The sequence below is a fragment of the Electrona antarctica genome (genome assembly GCF_951216825.1).
Source record: "Electrona antarctica genome assembly, chromosome: 2".
NCBI lineage: Eukaryota > Metazoa > Chordata > Actinopteri > Myctophiformes > Myctophidae > Electrona > Electrona antarctica.
In genome coordinates this window covers 19,468,036-19,494,002 of record NC_136807.1, presented here as the reverse complement: position 1 = coordinate 19,494,002, position 25,967 = coordinate 19,468,036, and the positions used below count along the sequence as shown (strand labels likewise).

General features: G+C 46.2%; 1 protein-coding gene across 2 annotated transcripts in view; it reads left to right on the top strand.

Moving 5' to 3' along the window:
• Positions 1–25,967, top strand: part of magi3a (membrane associated guanylate kinase, WW and PDZ domain containing 3a) — a 169,509-nt gene that overhangs the window by 123,999 nt on the left and 19,543 nt on the right. For both annotated transcript variants that reach the window (XM_079529706.1, XM_079529707.1), the window contains 8 exons: positions 2,523–2,602; positions 3,824–3,881; positions 10,812–10,918; positions 16,968–17,165; positions 20,593–21,207; positions 23,755–23,786; positions 24,667–24,925; positions 25,808–25,902. In XM_079529706.1, coding sequence (XP_079385832.1) covers positions 2,523–2,602; positions 3,824–3,881; positions 10,812–10,918; positions 16,968–17,165; positions 20,593–21,207; positions 23,755–23,786; positions 24,667–24,925; positions 25,808–25,902 — 1,444 coding nt within the window. The remainder of the gene's footprint in view (positions 1–2,522; positions 2,603–3,823; positions 3,882–10,811; positions 10,919–16,967; positions 17,166–20,592; positions 21,208–23,754; positions 23,787–24,666; positions 24,926–25,807; positions 25,903–25,967) is intronic.

The following is a 25,967-nucleotide window of genomic DNA, read 5'->3' as shown; positions in this document are numbered from 1 at the left end:
GGTTTCTGCCCGACAGCAGTGTTATGTTGAAAGACCTGCACTCCCCACCCGGTGCGTTCCCCTGTACTGCAACACTCCCCACCCTGTGTGTTCCCCTGTACTGCAACACTCCCCACCCTGTGTGTTCCCCTGTACTGCAACACTCCCCACCCGGTGCGTTCCCCTGTACTGCAACACTCCCCACCCGGTGCGTTCCCCTGTACTGCAACACTCCCCACCCGGTGCGTTCCCCTGTACTGCAACACTCCCCACCCGGTGCGTTCCCCTGTACTGCAACACTCCCCACCCTGTGTGTTCCCCTGTACTGCAACACTCCCCACCCGGTGCGTTCCCCTGTACTGACCTGTAAAGACCTGCACTCCCCACCCGGTGCGTTCCCCTGTACTGACCTGTAAAGACCTGCACTCCCCACCCGGTGCGTTCCCCTGTACTGACCTGTAAAGACCTGCACTCCCCACCCGGTGCGTTCCCCTGTACTGCAACACTCCCCACCCGGTGCGTTCCCCTGTACTGACCTGTAAAGACCTGCACTCCCCACCCGGTGCGTTCCCCTGTACTGACCTGTAAAGACCTGCACTCCCCACCCGGTGCGTTCCCCTGTACTGCAACACTCCCCACCCGGTGCGTTCCCCTGTACTGACCTGTAAAGACCTGCACTCCCCACCCGGTGCGTTCCCCTGTACTGACCTGTAAAGACCTGCACTCCCCACCCGGTGCGTTCCCCTGTACTGACCTGTAAAGACCTGCACTCCCCACCCGGTGCGTTCCCCTGTACTGACCTGTAAAGACCTGCACTCCCCACCCGGTGCGTTCCCCTGTACTGCAACACTCCCCACCCGGTGCGTTCCCCTGTACTGACCTGTAAAGACCTGCACTCCCCACCCGGTGCGTTCCCCTGTACTGACCTGTAAAGACCTGCACTCCCCACCCGGTGCGTTCCCCTGTACTGACCTGTAAAGACCTGCACTCCCCACCCGGTGCGTTCCCCTGTACTGCAACACTCCCCACCCGGTGCGTTCCCCTGTACTGACCTGTAAAGACCTGCACTCCCCACCCGGTGCGTTCCCCTGTACTGACCTGTAAAGACCTGCACTCCCCACCCGGTGCGTTCCCCTGTACTGACCTGTAAAGACCTGCACTCCCCACCCGGTGCGTTCCCCTGTACTGACCTGTAAAGACCTGCACTCCCCACCCGGTGCGTTCCCCTGCACTCCCCACCCGGTGCGTTCCCCTGCACTCCCCACCCGGTGCGTTCCCCTGCACTCCCCACCCGGTGCGTTCCCCTGTACTGCAACACTCCCCACCCGGTGCGTTCCCCTGTACTGCAACACTCCCCACCCGGTGCGTTCCCCTGTACTGTAAAGACCTGCACTCCCCACCCGGTGCGTTCCCCTGTACTGCAACAAGTTAGACCTGCACTCCCCACCCGGTGCGTTCCCCTGTACTGCAACAAGTTAGACCTGCACTCCCCACCCGGTGCGTTCCCCTGTACTGCAACAAGTTAGACCTGCACTCCCCACCCGGTGCGTTCCCCTGTACTGCAACAAGTTAGACCTGCACTCCCCACCCGGTGCGTTCCCCTGTACTGCAACAAGTTAGGTGTCAGCCAGTGGAAAATGTACAGGCTATTTTGTTGTTTGCCCCCGAGGACAAGAGTTTCTTTAAGCAAGCGTCAATATTCCTGGTTTGCATTTAAAGTACATTTTGTGTGGGTTTTTTTTTTGTTTGTTTGTTTTTGTTTCCTTTGGGGTCGTCGGTTTTGTTGGCTGGTGCTAAAAGAAGCATCTCTTGGTTGTTTACCTGGCCTGTTAGTGTGTCAAGCAGGCAGTGGTGTTCAGCTGTTGACAGTGCCAGGTGCTGCACCTCGACTAAATCAATAGCTCATTCTGGAGGCTCAACAGGAGAAGCAATTGGATAAATGAATCTTACGCTCCCTCTCTCTCTCTCTCTCTCTCTCTCTCTCTCTCTCACTCTCTCTCACTCTCTCTCGTGCACTTTGCTCTTTATGAATCCAGCCAGCCACAGCTTTCTCTTAGTGTTTTTCCTTCACTTTTTCTCTCACTGTCTAATCCCCACTCTCTCTGTTTATTTCTACTGTATCTCCCACACCCCTTCTTGAACTCCCCAACCTTTCCACTGACCCCTGCTGTATTTCGCTATGTCTCACTTTATCTATCTCACTCTCTTGTCTCCTTCCCTCTCTCCATTTTGCCCTCACGTTCTCGTGTTCTTGTTCTCACTCCCCACCCATGCCTTCCTCATCTTTCCCTTGTTTCTCTGATTCTCTTTCTGTCGTCTACCTCTCTGGCCTTAAGAGCTTTGTTAAGAATTTCAAAGGCTTCCGCAAGAGAAGCCATTTGATCCCTAAAGGTAAGGGTTTGTGTTTTCAAAGAGCTTCACTGGGCACAGCAGTTGAGTGTTCCTGGAGCCAACACTGAGCTGGCTAAAGCTATCACCTTAGCTTGCGCTAAGTGGTTTGTTTCTTTTCTCTGCTAAAGTCAAGTGTGCCTTTTGCTCCACAGTCACAACTCCAAGACCACCACCTGGCTGGATCCCCGCCTTGCCAAGAAGGCCAAACCCCCTGAGAAATGCGATGATGGAGGTGAGACAATGACATGCATTTATCTGGCTACACAAGACTAAAGGATAGTTGACATGGATAATGTACTGCTGGTATTTAAGGTGATAGCTTTCCCCTAACTTTTGAATTGTTCCTAACAATAATAAATCTAAAATTCATCTAAAACATTTGCTCGTTTCTGAATTCGCTAAATTATTATCAAAATGTCCTGGTAGATTGACGAACAGTGAAATTAAGAACCAACCAGCCAGTCAACAACCTTTAGGGAAGACAGACGAGGAGGAGGTTGTTTCCAAATAACTTTTAATTTAATTGTGTTAAAGGTACTATTTAATTGTAAAAATATTGTATATTAAAGTGTAATCAAGCTTGATAATAATTGTCCTATAGTTGCATGTAGTATTAGGTGTGTATTCACAGTTACAGTACTTGGACAAGTAAAAAAAGAATCATCTGTCCTCACTCAGTAATATTCAAAGCCCAAACTATGCCCTGAGGCTCTCCACTCAGACCCTGCCACTCGTACAGAGTAGACACTCTGCCCACTGTGTAGTGGAGCGTGTGTGTTTGTGCCTGAGTGTTCCGCCTGACTCTCTGGAGGAAGTGCTCACTAGCAGACAGCCATTAAACAGCTGAACAGGTCCGGTCACAGCAGTGCCAGTGACACAGCGCAAACCTCTCGCAGCCTGGCCCCCACCTCCTCCCCCTAATAGCTTCTGGGACACATGCCGAGAGCTCATCACCACAGCATCTCAGAAAAGGCAATTCTGCAGGCCCCATCTCGCGGAAAGATCCCCTCTGCACCGTGTGTGATCGTCACACAACAGCAAATGCCTGAGATCCCACACAGACATACACGCACGCACGCGCGCACACACACACACACACACACACACACACACACACACACACACACACACACACACACACACACACACACACACACACACACACACACACTCCCCACGGAGGATAGCCTATTATTTTCCAGGGAGGCTATAAGAACCCCAGCATCTCACCCCACCCTTCTCTTTCATCCTCCATAGCTTGTGTTAAGCCCCTAAACACACTGCCGTGAATAACAGCAGGCCTCTGCAGTTCCTGTACTACGCTGTAATATTGGTGTATGTGTTGCGCATACACAACGTGCCCTGGTGCGGGTGGGGCGGGTGTCTTCGTAGCGTTTCTCCAGCGGCCATTGTAATTTTGCATGTGCCTCTTCCCTGTCTGCTGTCTCTGCAGAGCTGCCCTACGGCTGGGAGAAGATTGAGGACCCCCAGTACGGCGTCTACTACGTGGAGTGAGTATTCTTCTCTTGCTGCCCGGGGGGAACCCGCAGGCCTACAGCTATGTGATGTTAGAAGAAAAATGCTTTTCATCTGTTAGCATCAATTGCTTCAGTTCAGGTCTTTGTATTACAGTTCAGAGATCCTCAGTCTTAATCAACTCTTTGTACATTCGAGGAGTTACAAATGGATAAAGTAACACTGAGAATTTTACTATGTAGACGTGACTTAGGGAGACACTTAAGTGTGTTTAATGTGAATGGGATGCTGCATACAGTTATCAGAGGCTATGCTGAAGCTACACTATAATGCTGCAATACCGAATCAGGTAGCTGATCATAGGTTACTTATGACATGATAAATGAGAAGTTGCTAAGACTCTGAGCACATGTGATGGTGGTCGTGTTATGCTGATAGTTAGTTTCTATTTCCCAGTGGCACTGCAAAGAAGTGTTATATAGGGGGGCTGTTGTGTGTGCGTGTGCCTGTGCGTGTGCGTGTGTGTGTGTGTGTGTGTGTGTGTGTGTGTGTGTGTGTGTGTGTGTGTGTGTGTGTGTGTGTGTGTGTGTGTGTGTGTGTGTGTGTGTGTGTGTGTGTGTGTGTGTGTGTGTGTGTGTGTGTGTGTGTGTGTGTGTGTGTGTGTGTGTGTGTGTGTGTGTGGTTATTTGACCTTGTATGGCCTGCAGGGAGCAACGCATGATCAAAACGGAGAGAACAATGTTTGTTTGATTCTCTTGGACAAAGCGAGATGGAGAAGACACCAGGCCCTCTCCATCGTGTGTGTGTGTGTGTGTGTGACACCAGGCCCTCTCCATCGCCACAGGCAGAAAAGGAAATCAGGCTTGCCGTTTTATGCAAGGAGGTCATGGAGAGGAGCTGGCTTTCCTGTGGTTGCCGAGTCCCTAGTCTGCCAAGTTTCTTTTTATTCAGCAGAAATATGTTTTTGCAGTGCAACACAATGTCACAATTATTCCTGGAGCACAAAACGGGAGGCGTGGCAGTCAAGGGACGTGAAAGAAAAAGAGAGACGGAGGACAAAGAGAGGGAGAGTACTGTGTTTATCTGTCCATATTCGATGACAATGAATGTAGACATTTGCGACAAAGGCACAAACATTCAATTTTTCTTGAATACACGCAAAGGACAATCGCACCTGTACCGTCAGCATTGCTCAGCATGAGGCTGATTTCGCATCAATGCCTTTTAAAAGGCATACACAGTGGTCCTGTGTTGCCGTCACAGCTGTGTATGACCGGTAAACTGGAGCAGTGTGATGTCGCTGAGCTACCTCCCTTGGATCAGCCACCTAAAGCCTAATTCATATGTCTCACAGCATTGTGAGACAAAGTATAAATTAGGCTTAACTCTGGTGTGCTGTCACTCTATGCGTAGCAAGAGATGGGTGGGTAGGTAGGTAGGTGGGTAGGTGGGTAGGTGGGTGGGTAGGTAGGTAGGTAGGTAGGTAGGTGGGTAGGTAGGTGGGTAGGTGGGTAGGTGGGTAGGTAGGTGGGTAGGTAGGTAGGTAGGTGGGTGGGTGGGTAGGTAGGTGGGTAGGTAGGTAGGTAGGTGGGTGGGTGGGTAGGTAGGTAGGTAGGTAGGTAGGTAGGTAGGTAGGTAGGTAGGTAGGTAGGTAGGTAGAGGTGCAGTAGAGACAAGAAACAAGAATTTGTGTGCCCATTTTGGGCGGGAACCCCTTTTGGTGTTTTAAACATTATGTTATAATTTAGCTATTGAAAAATAGCAGATCTACCAGCTCATAGCGCGCCACCGAGTGGCGTGCAACGAGCTTGTAGGTCTACTATTTTTGAAAAATCTTAAAAATGTGGCGCAAATCTTTGAATATATATTCTAAGTGAATGTGTTTAACTCAGGTCTAAATGGGTTAAAAAAAACCTAGCAGCTGCAGAGCAAACGGCGTGCATGTTCTGCTCAATCCGCTGACTGCACAGGCTGTTTTTAAAGATGAGTGCCGTGATTTTTGTATTTTCTTTATGAGGTACTTCATTAGACCCCTTGGTGTGGTTGTTATGTGCAATGATGTCTTTGTATTTAGGGTTTCCTCCTAGAGGCTGAAACCTTGACAGTCAAACGTGGCAACGAAACAAACAGTGATATAGTGACATCACAATATCATCCCCTCCCTTAACCCAAGTCATTTATTTGATCAGAATTGAGAAATGAAAAGAAACATGAAATGTAGGGCGTGGTTATCCGTTGCTGTGCGGGGAGGGGGCGGAGTCGAGCATGCATATTCATTTCTGAATATAACAGAAATCTGTCCGCCTCGAAAATGCGACTTCTGAAAACAAAATGTAAATCTAGCTGTTGCAGGTATAAAAATAATACAGATTCCGCAACTTCATGGCATATTTACACTAGCTAAAACGTATAAGTCGTTTTACAAACAAGCAGTCAGAGATAGTATCCAGGGACTCATTTTCTCCGGCCATGCTGTGAGACACACTCGTCGGCTATGACTGTTGGGTTGATCCGTTCAAGAAACAACGGACCGGAGCTCTGGTAGTACAACAAGCAAAACACGGACGCGTTTCGGCGTCAAGCCTTCCTCAGCGTGTATATGAGAGAGATACACGCTGAGGAAGGCTTGACGCCGAAACGCGTCCGTGTTTTGCTTGTCTGTCCGTGCTGCACAATGCAATAAACGTACCTTGAATGGACTTTGGACTGCATTTTTGGACTGAGAGGGCTCGTTTTTCTCTTCTTCAACAACAAGCAAGACACACCCAGACACACCCACCCACACTCGTCCCCTCTCTCTCCATCTCTCTCTCGCACGCACACACACACACACACACACACACACACACACACACACACACACACACACACACACACACACACACACACACACACGCTCATTCCTCCCTCTCTCTCTCTCTCTCTCTCTCTCTCTCTCTCGCTCGCTCTCTCTCGCTCGCTCTCTCGCACACACACGCACGTGCGTCTCTCTCGCTTGTCTAGCAGTTTTTTTAAGGAAAATGGAGTCTCGCTGAAACAACAGCGACACACTCGTAGTAGGTTGTGCTCCAGCCTCCAGGTGCTCCGAGCCTAGCACGGCAGGAGAAAAGTAGACCCTGGATTCTAATCTCTGACGGCTTGTTTGTAAACGACCTATAATATTTAGGGGTAAATGATTTAGGGCCATGAAGTTGCGAAATCTGTATTCTTTTTATACTTGCAACAGGTAGTTTTACATTTTGTTTTCAGAAGTTGCATTTTTGAGGCGGTCAGCTTTCTGTGGCGTTTTCAGAAAATAATGATATGCATGCTCGACTCCACCCCCTCCCCGCACTGTACCACGCCCCCGTAATACAAATGTATATGAAACAAATATTAACTTTTTCTCTGCCATCTACGTTTATAATCATCACTAAAGCTAAAGGTACTAAAGGTGCTAACTACGTACATGTTCGTAGACAACCGTATACTCCATATATGAAAGCGGCGACCGTCAATTTACCTTTTAGCATTGCTCCGGTTACTATGGAGAGCCTCCGTCCCCACCAGCTATGGGATTTTTAAATCCAGCTCCATTGAGCCTCCATTATAACAGGATTTTCAAAGCGCTGTATCTCTAAAGCTTCGAGCACTGTCCATGGTGAGCCGTCGCGCATCCCGGCGATCCTAAATCATTTGTGAGTTTGTATCGCATCGCTGAGCAGATGTAACTGTTTGTAATGATAGCTAAGGGGTATGAGCTACTGCTAACGATGACTGTGTTCAACAGCCCCCACCTCCCTGAATAACCCGGAAATGAAACAAGGAGCGTAGAGTGAGAGCGGCCGTGTGGCATACGTTACGTGTGCTTATGCTGCCACCTAGCGGCAGTAATATAGTTAAGAGATGTTTGGGGTACTACTCATCTGGCAACAGTTGACCGAGTATGTACGAAAACAATTATGACAGAGTCTAGTGGCATGGCTTGTAGATCAATGACTTCATGTGGCCAGTCTTTGACGTTGGCAATCTATGGTACTATACGTCAGTAGTACAACATCACTTCAGTAAGAATGATTTAGCCTGATCCGGCCGCCAATTACTTCCAGTAATAGTACTTTTTGCCACGTTTCTTCTGAAATGGAGACGTGTTGTGCCTCAACCAATCACAGTCTCAGCCTACACTTCGGTCCCCTCGGGCTATGGGATCGATGAGGTAACTCATCCAGAGCACCACGGCTCTTAACTGCTGACTGTGAGGGGGGGGGGGGGGGGGGCAGTGCTAATTGACGCGCGCTTATGTTACTGCATTGCTTATTTCTCACCTCAAATGTTTTCAGATATATGATGTTATCACGCAGTGCGTTTGCGTTTGATAGAAAGTAATTTTCAGTAGAGAGTATTGACATAAACACATAGTCCTCAGTATGATCAAATATTGATTAAAAAAAACATCCGCACACTAGTTTCTAGAGCTCCATGAGACTTACTTTTATTAAAGGCAAGAAATTGCAATGTTTCAACACTAGGTCTTCATCAGGCAATATATATATATATATATATATATGAAGACCTAGTGTCGAAACGTTGCAATTCCTTGCCTTTGATAAAAGTAAGTCTCATGGAGCTCTAGAAACTAGTGTGCGGATGTTTTTTCCTCCTCCTTGATGTTTGCCTTGATGCCTGCAGCCTGACACATCAGCAACACACCAGAACCTGGCCTAAATATACTTGTAGGCATTTGAGATGTGCACACAATCTTCTCTGTGAACTCACTATGACTCGGCCATAACCATATAAGGAGTTATCAATGCAACTATGCCCAAAAATTGATGTTTTCGAACCTCAATCTGTCGTCAAGGCATCAGGTGCAAACAAGGCAGGCAGCTCCATATATGGGCACAAAAAGGGGCATGACCATATATGGACATGGGACATGGACTGTCAGATACAGATCGGCATATCGGTCTGTTCGAAGTGTAACGTGAGGGACGCGTAATGGCCCAAACTCTAGATGTGAGTCTAGAGTTACATATTTAAGCAATCAAAAAGGTAGGAGCACACACCAAGATTAGGGAGGTGCTGACCACGGGAGATCAACTTTAAAAAGGAGAGGTCGCACAACTCGTAGTCCCGGTGCCAAAACACTTTTTATTTACCAATGTAAATAAAACGTTTTTTGGCATCGGGACTACGAGTTGTTCCTTTTTAGAGTTACATTATTTAACATAATATCTAGCATGGCCTACATGCCAACTTGCAGCGTGGACAAGAAAGTTGGCACTGATCTGACCTGCGCTTTGTGAGATCAGCCCTAGAACCACAGATCCATTTCTAGACGGCAAACCTCCCACACATTTTTTATTTATTCTTATTTGGATTCAATAAAACAAGCAGTATTGAAAGCATACACTCATTCTGTAACACTCTTGGCTGTTAGTTTAGACGGGTTGTAAATCCCATCTTCATGTGTACTCGCCACAGGGCTCGGGTCAGCGGTTTACACAGTGTCGGGAGGCTGTGTGTGCCATCTCCCACGCTGCCTGCCCAGCTTAGGTTACCTCACACCCCAGGCAGGCAAATCAGAGGTTTGCATGTGCAGCAAAGATAGAGATCAGCACTGTCGACGAGCCTTGTCACGGGAGACCAAAGAGTCAGTTTCGGTCGAGGCTTAATATGCACAAGATGAATGCAAGACCAGAAGCATTAGATGTCAGTTTAGACTCACAGTAGTCGATCCCAGTGCGACAACGTCGGCTGAATGAGTAAGCGTAGTGTACGAGTAAGTGTAGTGTGAATGCACCATGAATAGATTGCAGACCATAAGTGATAACTCTTCATGTGACCACCGCGCTCTGACTGGTCAAAAAGACCAGCTACACATAATCAGGATGTGGCAGTTCAACCTGCCACTGAGACTGACTGGTTAACATGTTAATTATTATTTATGATTGCAGAGTGATATTTGTTATTTTGACTATGTATATTGATTGATGACTGATTGGTAGCTCCATTGTAGGGAGCACCTACCAACTGTGTGTTTGGGTGTAGGGGTCATCATGACAACCGTGTTTTGTTTAGAGAGTATATAGAGAGAACTCTAATTATCTTATATTGTTTGTATATGGTTAATTGATTGAATAATAAGTTATGTATAATATGTGATGAATAATATGTGTTGTCCCTGGACATTAAATCAAATCAAATCAAATTTTATTTATAGAGCACATTTACAAAGACCAGAAGGTCAACCAAAGTGCTGTACATGAACATATAACAAGCATACAATCAACACAAACAATATAGTAAAACAACATTGAAGCAACACAAGCATTTAGACAGGGCAACTAGGTCAAGCAACATTGAATGCCAGGGAGAAAAGATGTGTTTTAAGCAAAGATTTAAAAGCCTCTAAGGAGCGGGCAGACTTAATATATAGGGGTAAACAGTTCCAGAGTTTGGGGCCGGCCACTGAAAAAGCACGGTCGCCTCTGGACCTGTAATAAGAATTTGGCACGGTCAGGAGCCGCTGGTCAGCTGACCTCAGGGCCCTGGCTGGGGAGTATGGGTCCATTAGGACCGATAGATACAGGGGGGCCAAACCATTATGAAGTACTGGTTTAATTGTGGAATCAATTCAGGGTGGTATGTTCCAGTGGGAGGGGCTTAGCCTTTATATGTAGGGAGGCCTCCCACTGCCTGGCAGTCAGGGTAGCATTGTGGAGGTGGAAGGAGCTAGGGCCACCTATCCAGTACAGCTGTAAATACCTTTGTTTTTGTATGTGTGAATAAATACGAACAGCATCTCTGCATCAAGGACTCTCTGGCGGTTTTTCTACATATTTTCTACATATTTTCCTCGGTTTCACACTACCCACATTAGGCAAGTGTGACACAGGATTTTTATGGACTTGTTATGCTGTTTATGTGCTGTTACTCAAGTTGTTTTTTTGTCCACCGTAACCCCCATCTCCACTCGACTGCAGCCACATCAACCAGAAGACCCAGTTTGAGAACCCGGTCTTGGAGGCTAAGAGGAAGCTGAGTGTGGACACGCCCACTGCTGGACCGCAGCTGACGGCCGCTCCCTCGGGTAAGCCCCTCCCACAAGCCATGCTTCTTACTCCTGCTTCAGTATGTGAGTCTCGTTGCAGACATCACATTCATTATTATGGTTCGGTTCACCTCTTAACCCATTTGGACCTGAGGACCATTCTACAGTACAATTTACAATTTAGGCATTTAGCAGACGCTCTTAATCCAGAGTGATTTACATTAGGCAATAACAAAACAAATAACAAAAGCATGGCATACATCACATATATAAAAAGTAGTTATCATGACTCAAGCGTAAACTAAGAACGTAACAGTGGAGTGTCTATGTAAACTATACATACTATACTATATTATATATTATACATGTGTTCTATAAAGTGCTATTTCTACATAAAAATGCAATTCTAGTGCTGTCTACGTAACAAGCTATAAGTCTGTTTAAAATACTATCTAAGTCTACATAAAGTGCTATCTAAGGGGGCTAGGCTAGGGCAAGCGCTATGGGTCATGGTGGAGTCTGAAGAGGTGGGTTTTCAGACTACGGCGGAAGATTGGGAGTGAGGCTGCAGTTCTGACTGTGATGGGAAGTGCATTCCATATTTTTCGAGCCAGAAGGGAGAAAAGTTTGGGACGTGTGGAGCGTCCCGGCGTTTTTAGTGAAGGTACCTCCAACTTCCCTGCCTTCTAAATCCTGACAGTTTTCTGAAAAACCCATGTTTCTATGTCAGTCGTTCTCAAACATTTTCATTTCAAGGACCCCCAAAATTATATGTACAGTGGCCGCCGACCCCCATCTGAAAATATGTTGTGCCAGGGACCCCCCCAGAAGCAAATATTTGAGTTAAAAACGTGAAAGAATATTATATTCGAAGATTTGCGAGATCACATTTTCAGATCTGAGCTTGTAGATCTGCTATTTTTCAATAGCTAAGTATAACATAATGCTTAAACCACCAAAAGGGGTTCCCGTCCAGAATTGCTTAATGGGCATGGCCGCTGATCAGATTTATTTAAATTATCCATTTCATCTTGTTCCGCTCAAAGATAACGTGGAATGAATGGAAAGTGAAATCATGTATTTATGTACCCAGTCCTCTCTTGACCATTTCAGTTTGAAACATTTGAATTGTTCATTGAATTTCTTTTTTTTTTAAATGTTTTTTCTTTTTGTGGCTTTCATCTTTTATTTTATATTATTTTTGGAGGGATTACCAGCCAAGGTGCCTGCCTGGACCGCTGAGCCACGGCCCAAGCCTGTTCATTGAACATTGTGGTCTATGTTTACATGTCCCAAATTGGAACACCATGGTTAGGTTAAAGTCAAGTGTTTGAGTGATTGGTTGATTGATTGAATACTTTATTAGTCAGAAATGTAAACAGCACGAGGTACACTATTTAGCCTAATAGGATAACAACAAAACAGTCCTGGGGACTTGTTTCCATTGTGGTCCTTATGATCATGCATTGATGGTCACATCACAGGTTTACAGGTATAAAAAAAGTGTGAAAATTGTTTTTGTACAAGCTCCATCATTCACCATCTTAGAAGGAGCAACTACTGTAATGTACATTAGATACACTGGCACCTTATTCATCATTTATGTGCTCAAGCTGTGAATTTAGGATATAGTTGGATTAGATGTGATCACAAATGGTTTAAAAAAACCTAACATCCTAGCAATGAAGAGTTCTCAAAGATGGCAGCTGTTTGTTTTTAACTCTGTATTCTACATGCTAATATTTCCAAATTGGCAGTGGCTGCTGAGGGATTATGCTAGCAAGTTAGCTTACTCTTAGGGATGGAGTGCGTTCATTTTTATTTATAACAAGCACTTTATCGATCAGGCTTATCGAGCCGGGTTCTTATCGAGCCCACTATCGAGCAGTATAGGACCACTATACTGCTCGATAGGGCCTATACTAGGGCCTTCAAATACAGTACTTTTCTAACAGACGGAAGGCAATTAACCTTTTTACCAATAAAATAACATTAAAGAAACTGTTAACTGGTTAATATGTATACCATCACTTTAAAAGCGTAATTGTCTTTACCCGGACAGGACAGGCGGGACAGCGCTGGTTGGCAGGTATCAATACACTTTTCTTGATCGCCTCTTGTCTTGATCGTTTAAACATGACGTCATGCTCGATAACAGGCTTGATAAGTCCAAAGCATATTGATAACGGGTACTCAATAAGCTTGTTATCGGGTTTTGTCCGGTATTGGTTATCGAGCTCCATCCTTACTCTTACAGCAGGTTCTAGTAAAGAGGGATTTATACTTTCCTTTTGTCTGGCTTTATTCCCGCTAAAGCAAGTAATTTGAATGTAAACGGTTCCGGCCTGGGTCCAGTAAGCTCATCAGAACAATGTCAACAGATTGCCATTCATTCCTCATGCTCTAGCTTGGCAGATGTTCTGACAGCGACATTCCTCTTGTGTTTTTCGCTCTCCTTCTTCTCTGTGTTATGAGGAATGGACACAGGAGTCAGCGGTATGGGGATACAGGTTCCAGCATTGTGCTTTAGTTGTTGCTTACCTGTGGGGGGGTAAACAAAACTGCTGAATAACAAGGTATTAGATGCATTAACCAAACACTGGGGCACTTCCATAATGTACCACAGGCTGAGATGTATGGCTCTGGAGAATGAATCCTCCAGCAGTTGACAGGCTTCTGATAAACAGCCTGTAGTCTCCGCAGCAATGAGATTCAATTTGAATAATGGAGCAGCGCTTCGCTGGGCGGCAGAATTCGTTTGACAACTATGAAGTGGGGAGGGGGCTCTCATTCGCCCTCAGCTTTCTTTGGAAAAGCCTCCCTTTGCCAGCTCTGTCAGTCAGGCCGGTTTAAAGATCTCTCTAGAACGCAGGCAGAGAGGGAGAGAGAGCGATGTGCTGCAAGCAAGATAAGAGGACTTAATTAATTTACGCATTAATTTTGTCAAATGTGACCTATATGATTTTTAATTACATTCCGGATCGCTCGCTGGTCTACTGTCACTTGTTACTTGTGCCTCCTGCAGGCCTCTCACCTCTGCCCAGGTCTGAGCAACCGGCATGCTGTGCTCAAACAGTTGCTAGGTCGTGTAGAGGATTGCAATAACATGAGTAAGCTCACTCGTGATTGTTACACACATGCGCGCGCACGCACGCACGCACGCACACACGCACACATGCACACATGCACACATGCACACATGCACACAGAGCTCATTAAGAGATTAGTATTCAGACCAGCCTCTTCATTCCAGACACCCTTTGGACAGAGCGTCATAGCTCAGCCTCTCTAGGGTCTGCGGATGATGATGATGATCCTCTACCCCCCATCGCTGTTTGTCCGTTATGTACCCCCACCAGCCTTGTTAATGAGAATTAATGGCTAATGGTGTTGCAACAGGAGGAGGGATGGGGGGCCAAGGCAGGCTTCTAAATGCTGTTGTGACAGGGCTGGCGACCCTGACCTCCTTGAGAACGCCGCAGAGCAGAGAGGAGCAGAGAAGTGCAGCACATCCCATCACAGCACCCACACTTCGCTAGCCATAATTACAGTGCTGACAATCCTCGCTGACATTTCACATAATCACGTCGCCCTGGAGAAAAACAGACTGTCCCTTTGTGGGCCCATGGCTTAAAAATGCCTGTGTAAACATGGATTTCATCACTTGCACCCGCAGTCCCACACCCACCATCACACACCCCCACCCCCCCCACACACACACACACACGTGCACGTACTCGCTTCTCCGGCCCTCCCTCCATCACCTCCGTCCACATTGCTCTCTCACGGCGAGGGGAGGCAGTGAGTGGCACTTGACATTGTGTGGCGTTAACAAAGGCAGCGAAGGCCTTAAGTGATCATTCACAGTCTGACAAGACTTTAATCCTAGAATGGAGTGCACACACATACACATACTCGTGCACATGGACTTGTGAAGGAGCGCATCGCATCTTTCTCTCTGTGCGCCCGCTTACTTATTATTCCTTATACTTATTTAGAGGAACTATATTTACATAGAACCAATCTAGGAACCCTCTCTCTGACACCAGCACAGCCTGGATGTCATGTTAATCATACTAGACTTAATCCTCGGCAAGAGCGGTCATGTTCATCAGCCAATTTGCCGAACAATTATGCAAATCACAATCCCATGACACTTATGCAAGTTATTATGGGGGGAGGGGGTTTCTATTTTCACATTAACTAATGAGATTGATCCCCCCCCACTGTATCAGTGTGGGAACAGAGAGGCCCACTGTGTGCAGCGACGCAGTCCGTAACTCACATTCTCACAGTGCTACGCCACAGGGCAGGGCAAGCCAATGAAGCCCCATTTATACTTCAACGTACAGTATGACGTGTGTCACTCACTGGAAATAGGCGATGTACAAGCATCGCATCAGCTTGTAGATTTTCTGCGAGTGTAAATGAAGCATAACATAAAATTGTACTGTACTTCTCTCTCCCACTCTTTCTTACCCACAAACATATGCAGAACCAGGTGTGATCTCTTGTCCTATTAACTATCTCTTGCACATGTACAGTACTGCAGTACATTTGCAGTACAACTCCTTGAGGCATACAGTATAGTGTGTGGGTGGGTGGGTGGGTAAGCGGTTGTGCATTAATGCGTGCACGTCTACCTCATGTTCTTTAAGCCATTAAGACCTGAGGCCGATTCTACAAATGCCTTCTTAATCAGTTGATCTCAAACCTTTCCGTGCCAAGGACCCCCAAAATGATACTGTATGTATTTGGCCGCAGACCCCAATCTGAAAATGTTTTGTGCCAGGAACCCCAAGAAGAGAAAGACTTCAAATGTGATAAAATGTGATTTTTGAGAACCACTGTTCTAAATCCTAAGAGTTTTCTGAAAACCTTTTTTGATATGTTGCTATAAAAGCTAGCTAGCTAGCTAAAATGTAAAAGGACAGAGATGCTTTCCCGGTTCTAATGGGTTAATGCTAGTTCAATTAGCCGCAGTAAGTATCATCCTGTCAGACACTCTTGTCAGCGTGCTAGCGCAGTGATGATTGACGACGGAACAGATTATGTGCAACAGTGTGCACAGTTCCGTTTCTGTAACTCACCGTATGTATGCTCACTTGCACTTGTCTTGAATTTTAACTTAAAACTTGCCCGCCTCAGTGACCTTGTGGTTAGACTCAGAGCAACATACTAGCGTCATGTCCAGGGGATGTACATGTACGTCAAGCTGCCTCACGCTACAGAAATTCATTCATTCAACCTTTATTTAAATTCTCGGAGAGACCATTGAGGGAACCCCTCATTTACAATGATGCCGAGATTACATACCAAAAAAACAGTAATACAACAACAATATTAGTTACAACAAACCGTTAATACAATTATATATTCAGCAATCAGTTAAAACAGCAACATACAATAGGAGATAGGCTCCTGCCCTGTGGGCCACATGGCTCGGCAAGGCTTAAGGTGGCCTTACACTAGCCGATAATCAGGCATTTTTTACGCTCGGGGGGTGCCCGACCGCTCAAAGCACGATCGGGATCGGCCCGATCCACATCAAGAATGTTTGATATTTGCTCTGCCCCGCTCCGATTATCCTGTAGTGTGTGGTGCTATCAGATTTCAGATTGAAAAAAATCGGCTAGTGTAAGGCCACCTTTACTTGCACCTGACACAAAAATACTCCATCCTTCTTCAAGCGACGTGGCAAAATACCATGAACAGGTCCCCATGGCAGCATGCCATGCAACACTGCTATGGCTTCATTTAACGTTCAGCCTAGCAATGGATGAAAAGTGATCACATCCCATTTCATTCATAAGACACTGCTTAGTATTTATTGCAAGAGCAAAATACCGATAATGTGAGTAAGATTGTTAACAAGGACAATTTAACGTTCCGAGATCACAATAATGACACATTTAATGACGCATCCATCCTGTTCTCATTCCACTGTGCTCTCTTTCTCTCTCTCTCTCTCTCTCTCTCTCTCTCTCTCTCTCTCTCTCTCTCTCTCTCTCTCTCTCTCTCTCTCTCTCTCTCCCCCCCCCCCCCCACTCCTCTCTTCCTCATGTCTACTTCTATCCATGCACACCAGAGGAGTCAGGCGGAGGGGTGCGGCGTTTCACACGGGACCCGGCTCAGCTGCAAGGTTCCATCCTGCAGACGGCACTGAGGAAGAGCCCCCAGGGGTTCGGCTTCACCATCATCGGTGGAGACCGGCCAGACGAGTTCCTCCAGGTCAAGAACGTCCTCCCAGAAGGGCCTGCCGCACACGACAACAAGATCGCCTCAGGTATCTGTCCCACAAGTAACCCACATATGTTCTACACAGTCAAATCCTCAGTGTTCATTTAACTTCCACTTTTTTACCATTTGACTGTGTACTCACAGTAAAGTATGTAGTGTCGATAAGAGTGTGGATGCGTAAGGACTTTACATATTAACTTTGGTTCGACTCTTCGTGTCCTTGGTGTTAAGGCTGCTGCATGCTGTACATATACAAACAATAATTTACAAGGCGCCAAAAAAGCATACAAACAAAACATTCCTGTGAATGTCACAATGCTTGATCCAACAAGGACAAATGTTTATGAGCTACACAGCTCTGCCCCCAACTGTAATCGACTTCCATCAACAATGGCCGCGGGTGTTCTGTTTATGGTGGGTGTCCAGATATTATGGGGAGCCATATATTAGACAGAGCATTATGAGACTGCTTATCTACAGTTATCTACAGTGTGCCCATATATTCTGAATTGAATAGACCTGTATGCAATATATATCTACCCCAATATGCTTCCAATAAATGCACTGGGGCTTGTCATCCTTGCATGTTAGTGGCTCCGTAAATTTTCTTTTAGTGCATAATATATATGAAGACCGTGATCACATGTGTGGCAATGGTAGTGATATGAATCACTGTTGCCAAAGCGCCATGGGATCCACATAAGAGGAATATTGATTGCACTGCACATTTTAAGAGCCACATCGGTGCTATTGCTAGGAATGAACACCAAACTGGAAGTGGAGAGAGAGTTATTGTTTTCATTGTTCATTCCCCTTGAGTGGGAGGGTAATTGATAGAATAATATAAAAACATAATGCATTTTAGTTTCAGGGGATAATAATAGCAAGCAGTGGGCTCCTTTTCGTATTCATGACTATTGGGCTGAATGGTAAATGTTGTGGTAAACAAATATTTAAGGTGGAACCTTTTTAAATTCCAACCAGGAGTCCTATCTCCAAGGCAGGTGGACATGTAAACGGGTGAAATCAACCTGTGGCTTCTGATTGGTCTGTGGTGCAGGTTGAAAAAAGAAAAGAAAAACACCAGTTTGACGTCGTATTAATGTGCACTGCATGTCCACTGCACAGCTACTGCACTGCACTGCTGTTGCCCTGCAACGTACTACGTATCATTCACTAAACTCACCCCACACAGCCGTCACTTTTCTTTGTACTACTGAATCTGACATAGTGGACTACTGAATCAAGTTTACTTTTTACCCTAGGTTTTTCTCTCGAGTGAGAAAAGCATGGACAGAGTAGCGCTGGCTGATGACGTATCAGCAACAGCAATGTAACAGTTGACATTATGAAAAACGAGCCTGCTGCCTGCTGGCCAGACTGAGTAGCCTGAGTAGCGAGTGACAAAACAAATACACGGAACACAGCGATTCAGGCTGGAACCCAGGCCCACCCAGGCCCACCACTGTGGAGACGGTACCTCCAGCTTGGCAGAAAGAAAAAACATTCCTCACTCTTACTGGATCTGGATATTGCATCAATCATTTAAATCCTCTACACCTGAATTGCATCTGTAGTTGGACCCCTTTTTTGCTCTACACCACTTCTTCACCAAAAATATCAGATCTACAAGCTCACATCCACAAGCTTCTAGATTGACTATGTTTGGTGAATATTCCCCCCCAGAGTTGGGATGCTCTGGATCTAGTGGTTAAGAGTGTTTTATATTTAGTTGCATTTAGTCCGAAAATCGACAAGCTCACGAGTCGTGCTGCAACTTACTGTATATCTGCTACGTTAGGCGCACAGAGCGGCATGCAACCACCTATAAATCATGCATCATAACTCTACTAAGATAGCATCTCACTGCCCTTGTGCGGTTCCTGAAAGTATTTAAAAGTCTGCCCTGCTCACAATCGAAGAGTTCAATGTTTTGCATTTGCTTAGAGAGACGGCTATTATTTTTCTGTGTGTAGCCATGGTTGTGCAATGGCTCTCACAGTTGGCATGTGGAGCTCATTTAAAGAGTGAAACCTTTTGCTGTGTTTGCTAGGGAATTGACTGTGTAGGTTGAGTAAATCCCCCACAGAGCGCTTACAGTTAACCAGCCATTCAGGCCTATCTGAGCCAGGTCAATGACGACGGGACCTTCCTCCTCATAGGGAGATGTAAGGCAGAAGTAGAGAACTGCGGGTCAGTGACCTCTCGCTTTCAGTTTGATGATCTCACAGTCATTCACTCTCTCACAGTTTCTGCAATGATGTGGCTGCTGCTGCTGAGCAAACATTGATGGTGGAGGAGACAAACAGATTCTATCTACACAAAAATCCTTGACATTAATTTGACTCAGTGTACAAATGCAACCAATCAGAGTTTCAAATAGGATTTTACTGTGCACTTATTCAGTGAAAAGATATTTTTTGGGTTTCGCCTTTTTATTTTTATAGAGGGATAGGTATACAGTAGGCTGACAGGAAATGGGGAGAGAGATGGGGGGGTGGGGGGTGACACGCAGTAAAGGCCGACGGGATCGGGAGTCGAACCCGCGGCACACTGCCAGACTGGATTGCCAGCCAGGATGCCCAGACGGCTACGCCAGCCGCCTGGGCCTATTCAATGAATCTTTGATTGATTGATTGATTGAATACTTTATTAACAGTTTGCAGAAAAAGCACAGGAAAGTACAGTTCAATACATGGTCTGCAATAAAGCCCAGTGGCTTGTTTTCATTGGGGTCCTTCATATTCAATTAATCAGAAAATCTCCCTCAGCCTTTAAGCCTTATAATTGATCTAAAACATGAATTCCATCGGGGTCGTTTGAAAGCACTGATGCAACTTTTGTTCGGGTACTACTTTTTGTCATTTTATCATTTCCGTGGCACGCTGCAGACTGAATGCTCACCGTTGTGAAATGAATGGCTGCTCCACACCTATCACTCATGTCTCTGCAAGCCTGTCTATTCAGCTCCGCAGGTCACTCTGCTGTTGAACGGCAATGATTTCCCATTGCCTGGCTGTATTGTGTCCTTGTCCAAGTCACACGTTTTCTAATCTACACTACATCAGAGAGGAAGGTGTGAGAGAGTGTTTACTGGTCCACGGGGGAGGGGAAATTACTATTCTCCATTTACCCAGCAGATGCCGATTGTTGCTCGAATAGCTCTGTTGAGCATACAGGAAAAAGTCGGACTGTTAATGGGTTAAGTGTCTTGCTCAGAGACACTTTGACACATAGACCAAGTGAGAAGAAGTTCAAACTGGCAATCTTCCGATTCACGATTATTTTCTTGTCCACAAAAGCCACTGTTTCTCAATATCGGTCTTGGGACCACCAGGGGTCCAAATGGACCCTTTTGGATCTAAAATTCTGAGAGAGTACAAATGGAACTAAATCCAACTGGGCGTCCTTGAAATGAAACAGGCTGAGAATCAATGCACTAACCATATAAACTGACTCCTCGCTCCTCTCAGGTGACGTGATCGTGGAGATCAACAGGAACTGTGTGCTGGGGAAGACGCATGCCGACGTGGTGCAGATGTTCCAAGCCATTCCAGTCAACCAGTACGTAGACATGGTCCTCTGTCGGGGCTACCCGCTGCCTGAGGACACCGGCAGCAGCGACGACGCCTCGGCAGAGGCCAGCAACTCCAAGGAGGCGTCCCCCTCCCCCTCCGCCTCCAACCACCGGGACCACCACTACACTGACGGGGGGACCCTCTCGAGGCAGGCCGCAGCAGTGGTGCCGGCCATGATGACCAACGGAGGGCGCCATCATCAAACGCACCACCATGCTCACCTGCACGCCCCGGAAGCCCCTGAGCCCATGACTCTGTTACAGCCGGAGCTGGTAAGCGTGCCCCTGGTGAAGGGGCCTGGAGGGTTCGGCTTTGCCATCGCCGACTGCCCGCTGGGCCAGAAAGTGAAGATGATCCTGGACGCCCAGTGGTGTCGTGGCCTGCTGAAGGGCGACGTCATCAAGGAGATCAACAGGCAGAACGTGCAGACGCTCAGCCACTCCCAGGTGGTGGACATCCTCAAGGACCTCCCGGTCGGCAGCGAGGTCAACGTGCTTGTGCTCAGAGGAGGTAAGATACAGTAAGATAAGATAAAGATAAGATAAAACCTCAAATGACATCAGGTGGGCCAACGAAAGTGCCATGTCCTTATGAGGGTGTCATTATAGTATCATAGTAACTTGCTGGTTGCCATTATTGTACATCTCTGGTGTTACTTCTAGGTGAAATCTTTTCTATATCACACAGAGGGAAAACGGTGTCGACGCACTGAGCTTGTACATACAGTATGACTTGGCGTATGAGTTGACTGAGAGCAAGAGACAGCAGCATTGTCCATTTAAAAAAGTATATTTATTTTTGAGGCTTTTGCCTGAACAATAACACAGTAGGTTGACAGGAAATGGGGAGAGAGAGATGGGGAGTGACACGGAGCAAAGGCCATCAGGATCGGGCCTCGAACCAGCGCCACGATGTCAGGCTACATTGAGCCTATGTGCCTGGACCGCTACGCCAGCTGCCCGGGCCAACATTGTCCATTTAATCATACAGTTAGGTTATAGGTGCATCATTATGCAGTGGAGGTGTGTGATGAGATGTAAACAGCCTGACCGGTATGTTTAAATACTCTGCCGTGCTGTGATGATATGCAGCCTCTGGCCCTTCGGGCCACCCACCAGCCTGCCCTTGCTTGGCCACACTAACCCACCCCAATAAAGCAATTTCAAGCTCTGGCCCACACTAACTCTCTGCCACCCCGCCACTCCCGGTGCACCTTCCCAAACAGCAGGACAGGCACACATGGCCATCTCCACTGGGGGCAGCATAACGAGAAAGATGGTGGTTTTGGCCCACCTGCTGCGTCGATACACAGTGTCCTACAGAGCATAAGAGACAGATATGCACGGATGAATGAATGAATCCATACGATGGTGTCGGCTACCGACGATGGCAGGCTGGGGGGGCGGGTGATCACAGCCTTTCTGTCACATTCAAAGAGGGGTCTGTGTTACTGGTTGGCCACGATTGTTCCATTTTGTCCTACACTGCAGTGCAGTAGCCTAGATTCAGGAGATCCAGGGTTGCACCTCCCACGTATCAGGTGTTCTCTGGCGGGCTCTACTCTGAGCTCCAGGGGCTTGTCCTGGGCGCGTGCTGCTGCTGGTAGCCCTCCCTGCTGTGTGGGTGTGTGCGCTGTCCTTCCATGCACTCCGTGTGTGCGTGTGCGTGCGTGCTTGCGTGTTTCAGAGAGAGAGCAGTGGAATGTTAAATTGTCCTTGTTAACAATCTTACTCACATTATCTTTATTTTGCTCTGGGAATAAATATTAATCAGTGCATTGGATGAGTCAAGATCACAGCCTTCCGGGCTGAAGAACAAACACATCTGCTGGGCTGCCCGCAGGTTGGTCAGAGACCACGGATTAAGTTGGGCTTTTCTGTCCGCCAGCAGCTAAAGCTCACCTTCAATATGATGGCAGCAAACAAAAATCTCTTGTGCTGTTTTGTAAGCCAGTACCCTAAGGGATATGTACTGTAGAGGCACTGACTCCCCCCAGAGCAATAAGGTTACGATTTGTCAAGTGGGAGTTTTCACCAGCTCATGTTTTATAACTGTACTCAAACAAAGACATAGTAGAAAAGAAACGTGTTCTTTCATACAGTACCTCTGCCAGTAGAATGATCATGCATTGTCTCTGGAACTGAGCATAGTATATGTGTCTATGAACCACCTTGCAGGTTACTAGAACAGCAAAGAGAGATATGCCATTCCTAAAGAATGGCATATTTTGCCATGGCCCCCTCTCTGTTTTCTCATGTTGTGGCACAATAATCCATACATACTGCTGCTGGAATACACTGCCACCTACTGACTGAGTTATGCCACAACGTGTGTGTGTGTGTGTGTGTGTGTGTGTGTGTGTGTGTGTGTGTGTGTGTGTGTGTGTGTGTGTGTGTGTGTGTGTGTGTGTGTGTGTGTGTGTGTGTGTGTGTGTGTGTGTGTGTGTGTGTGTGTGTGTGTGTGTGTGTGTGTGTGTGTGTGTGTGTGTGTGTGTGTGTGTGTGTGTGTGTGTGTGTGTGTGTGTGTGTGTGTGTGTGTGTGTGTGTGTGTGTGTGTGTGTGTGTGTGTGTGTGTGTGTGTGTGTGTGTGTGTGTGTGTGTGTGTGTGTGTGTGTGTGTGTGTGTGTGTGTGTGTGTGTGTGTGTGTGTGTGTGTGTGTGTGTGTGTGTGTGTGTGTGTGAACTTCTTAGGGAAATATCGATTTATTTCATATATTGGGTCCTAGCTTATGGTAGGAGAAACTTCTGCTATACCGTCACTGGCTAATCCTTTATATCCAACAAGAGCTGTTTCCTGCTGGCTGTCAGAAATACATACATAAATGATTGTTCTAACCGATATTGCACAAAACTTTATCTTATTAGTAATTTAGTATATCTTAATTTATCTTCATTATTATTGTTGTTCTTTTGGCACAGTATTGCAGACTAATCACTTTTCACTGCTTGTACCTGTATGAGTTGTACTGACAAATAAACATTGAGTCTTGAAATGTCTGCTTTTCTCATTCACGTATTATTATTATTATTCATTCATTCATCTCTCTCTCTCTCTCTAGGCCAGACCTCTCCTGTGAAATCACTGAAGCCGGTGAGTTGGAAGTTCTTCTAATTGCTCTTACAAATTCACATCTTTACAGATCATATCTCGTGCAGTCCAGCTTCTGCCAAAGGAGCCCAGCTCAGTTAAATCTGTAAGATGTTCTTCAAGCCTACGCTGAAGCAAGGAGATGCAGAGGATAAGACTACTGCTGAATAATTGAACAGAATGCTACAACTTTGCCTCGGTTACCCGCAAGCACCAGGAAGCTTGTGCACAGTGTTAGCAGTGGAAGTTACATTATTCAGGGACATTAGCGGGAATGACTGTTCTATGTAAATGTACTGGCTCCTGGCAAACGGTAACTTAACATCCTCCTGTGTCTCAGTGTTTAAGATGTTATAGGATGTTCTACAGTTGGTTCCAGCGGTTCTCCTTATGGCCTGCCTCTTTAAAAGGGGATAGAGGAGATGAAAAAGTGAAAAAACTGAAGTGAAGTGAAAAAACTGAAAAAGTCCAACTTACAGTTACTTACATTACACCGAATTCACAACCAGCTGTGGTATTCCACTCCTGTGTTCTGAGAAAGTGGCAAGGTTCCATGTATTGCCTATGGAGAGGACCGACACTTTCTACACGCCACTTTCTACTGTACACTGCAGCCGGTGGCAGAGCCAGCAAAAGGCAGAGCAGAAAAGTTGAGAAAAATGTATCAATGCCTCTCGCCTCAGTGCGGCGAGACAAAGCAGCAGCCAACCAGAAGAGAGCTGTGGTCTGAAATAGGCGTCAACTAGCCATTAAAACAAATTCAAAAATTCTAACAAAAATAAATCACTACCCTTGCTGTTGTGAATTCAGTTTGAAATGAATGTCGGCCATGTAGTTTTGGCTCAGCTATCACTCTTCTGAATGTAAAATATTTGTGTTTCAGTGCACGGCCCCCGCGTCCCAAGCCGTGTCCCAGCTGATTCCCCAGCAGATGCCCCATCCAGTAGCCCAGCCAGCTGGCCAGCCTGTGCCCCTGCAGCCCCGACAGGAGCTGAGTACCAGCAGCACGGAGACCCTGAGCCCCCCGGAGTACCACCCCCAGCCCCTGCCTTTCCCTTCCAACACCCTGCTGCGCTCCTCCTCTCCCAAACCTGACCCCTCCGAACTATACCTCAAGTCCAAGGCCCTGTTGGACAGCAAACGTAGGTTCACTGCAAAAGACACGGCAGTGAATTGATTCTCATGTTTATTTGGTTCACAACCTCCCCAACATGCGTATCGTTACTGTCGGGTGGAAACCTTGTATGTCTCAAATGTTTTTTTTATTCTTTCTTTATAGAAAATAACCTGCGTTCCATTGGTACACAAAGCCTACAAATGGTCTCCTAAATATAGTAGGCGTGGTTTGCTTCTCCCCGACCTCACTGAGGTCCATTCATTTCACGTTATAATATTCACATACTTTTCATTAGTTAAATATTTATAAAACAGACTAATCCATCTTCGCTTTTAGAAAATTTCAAAAGTAGCAAAAATAGCCGATCTACAAGCTCAAATCATTGACTATTTCCGCTTTTGTGTGACACGATTGAACGACAATGTAGCATTCATTTACAAAAAATATAAAATAGTTGGAAATTTAGATATGCAAGGTTTCTACCCGACAGCAACGGTATACTGTAATGCTTTTGTTTTATCACATTTTTGGTGAATGTCTGAATTCAGAAAATAATATTTTCCATGATATACTAGAAGTAAAAAAAAATGGCCTTCATGAATAATCTCACTGACTAGTTCTGACCCCCAGGCCTAATATTCCTTTAATCCATTCAGGCCTGACGTCGAAATTTAAAAAAAATGTTTTCTAAATCATGACAATTTTCTGAAAGATTTGAGGCACATTTTAACGATTTTTCAAAAATAGCAGACCTACAAGTTAATAGCGCGGCACTCGGTGCCGCGCTATGAGCTTGTAGATCTGCTATTTTTCAATAGCTAAATTATAACATAATGTATGTAACCACCAAAAGGGGTTCCCGCTCAAAATGGGTTAATCCTTATTTAAATTCTGATTCCTTCTTTAGCCCCCAACACCAAGGACCTGGACGTGTTCATCAAGAGGAACCAGGAGTCAGGCTTTGGTTTCAGGGTCCTTGGAGGCGAAGGACCAGATCAGCCGGTAAGCTTCGTACACTGATGCCACATTTATATGCAGTTTTGTACGACAGTGTTCTGACGCCCGTG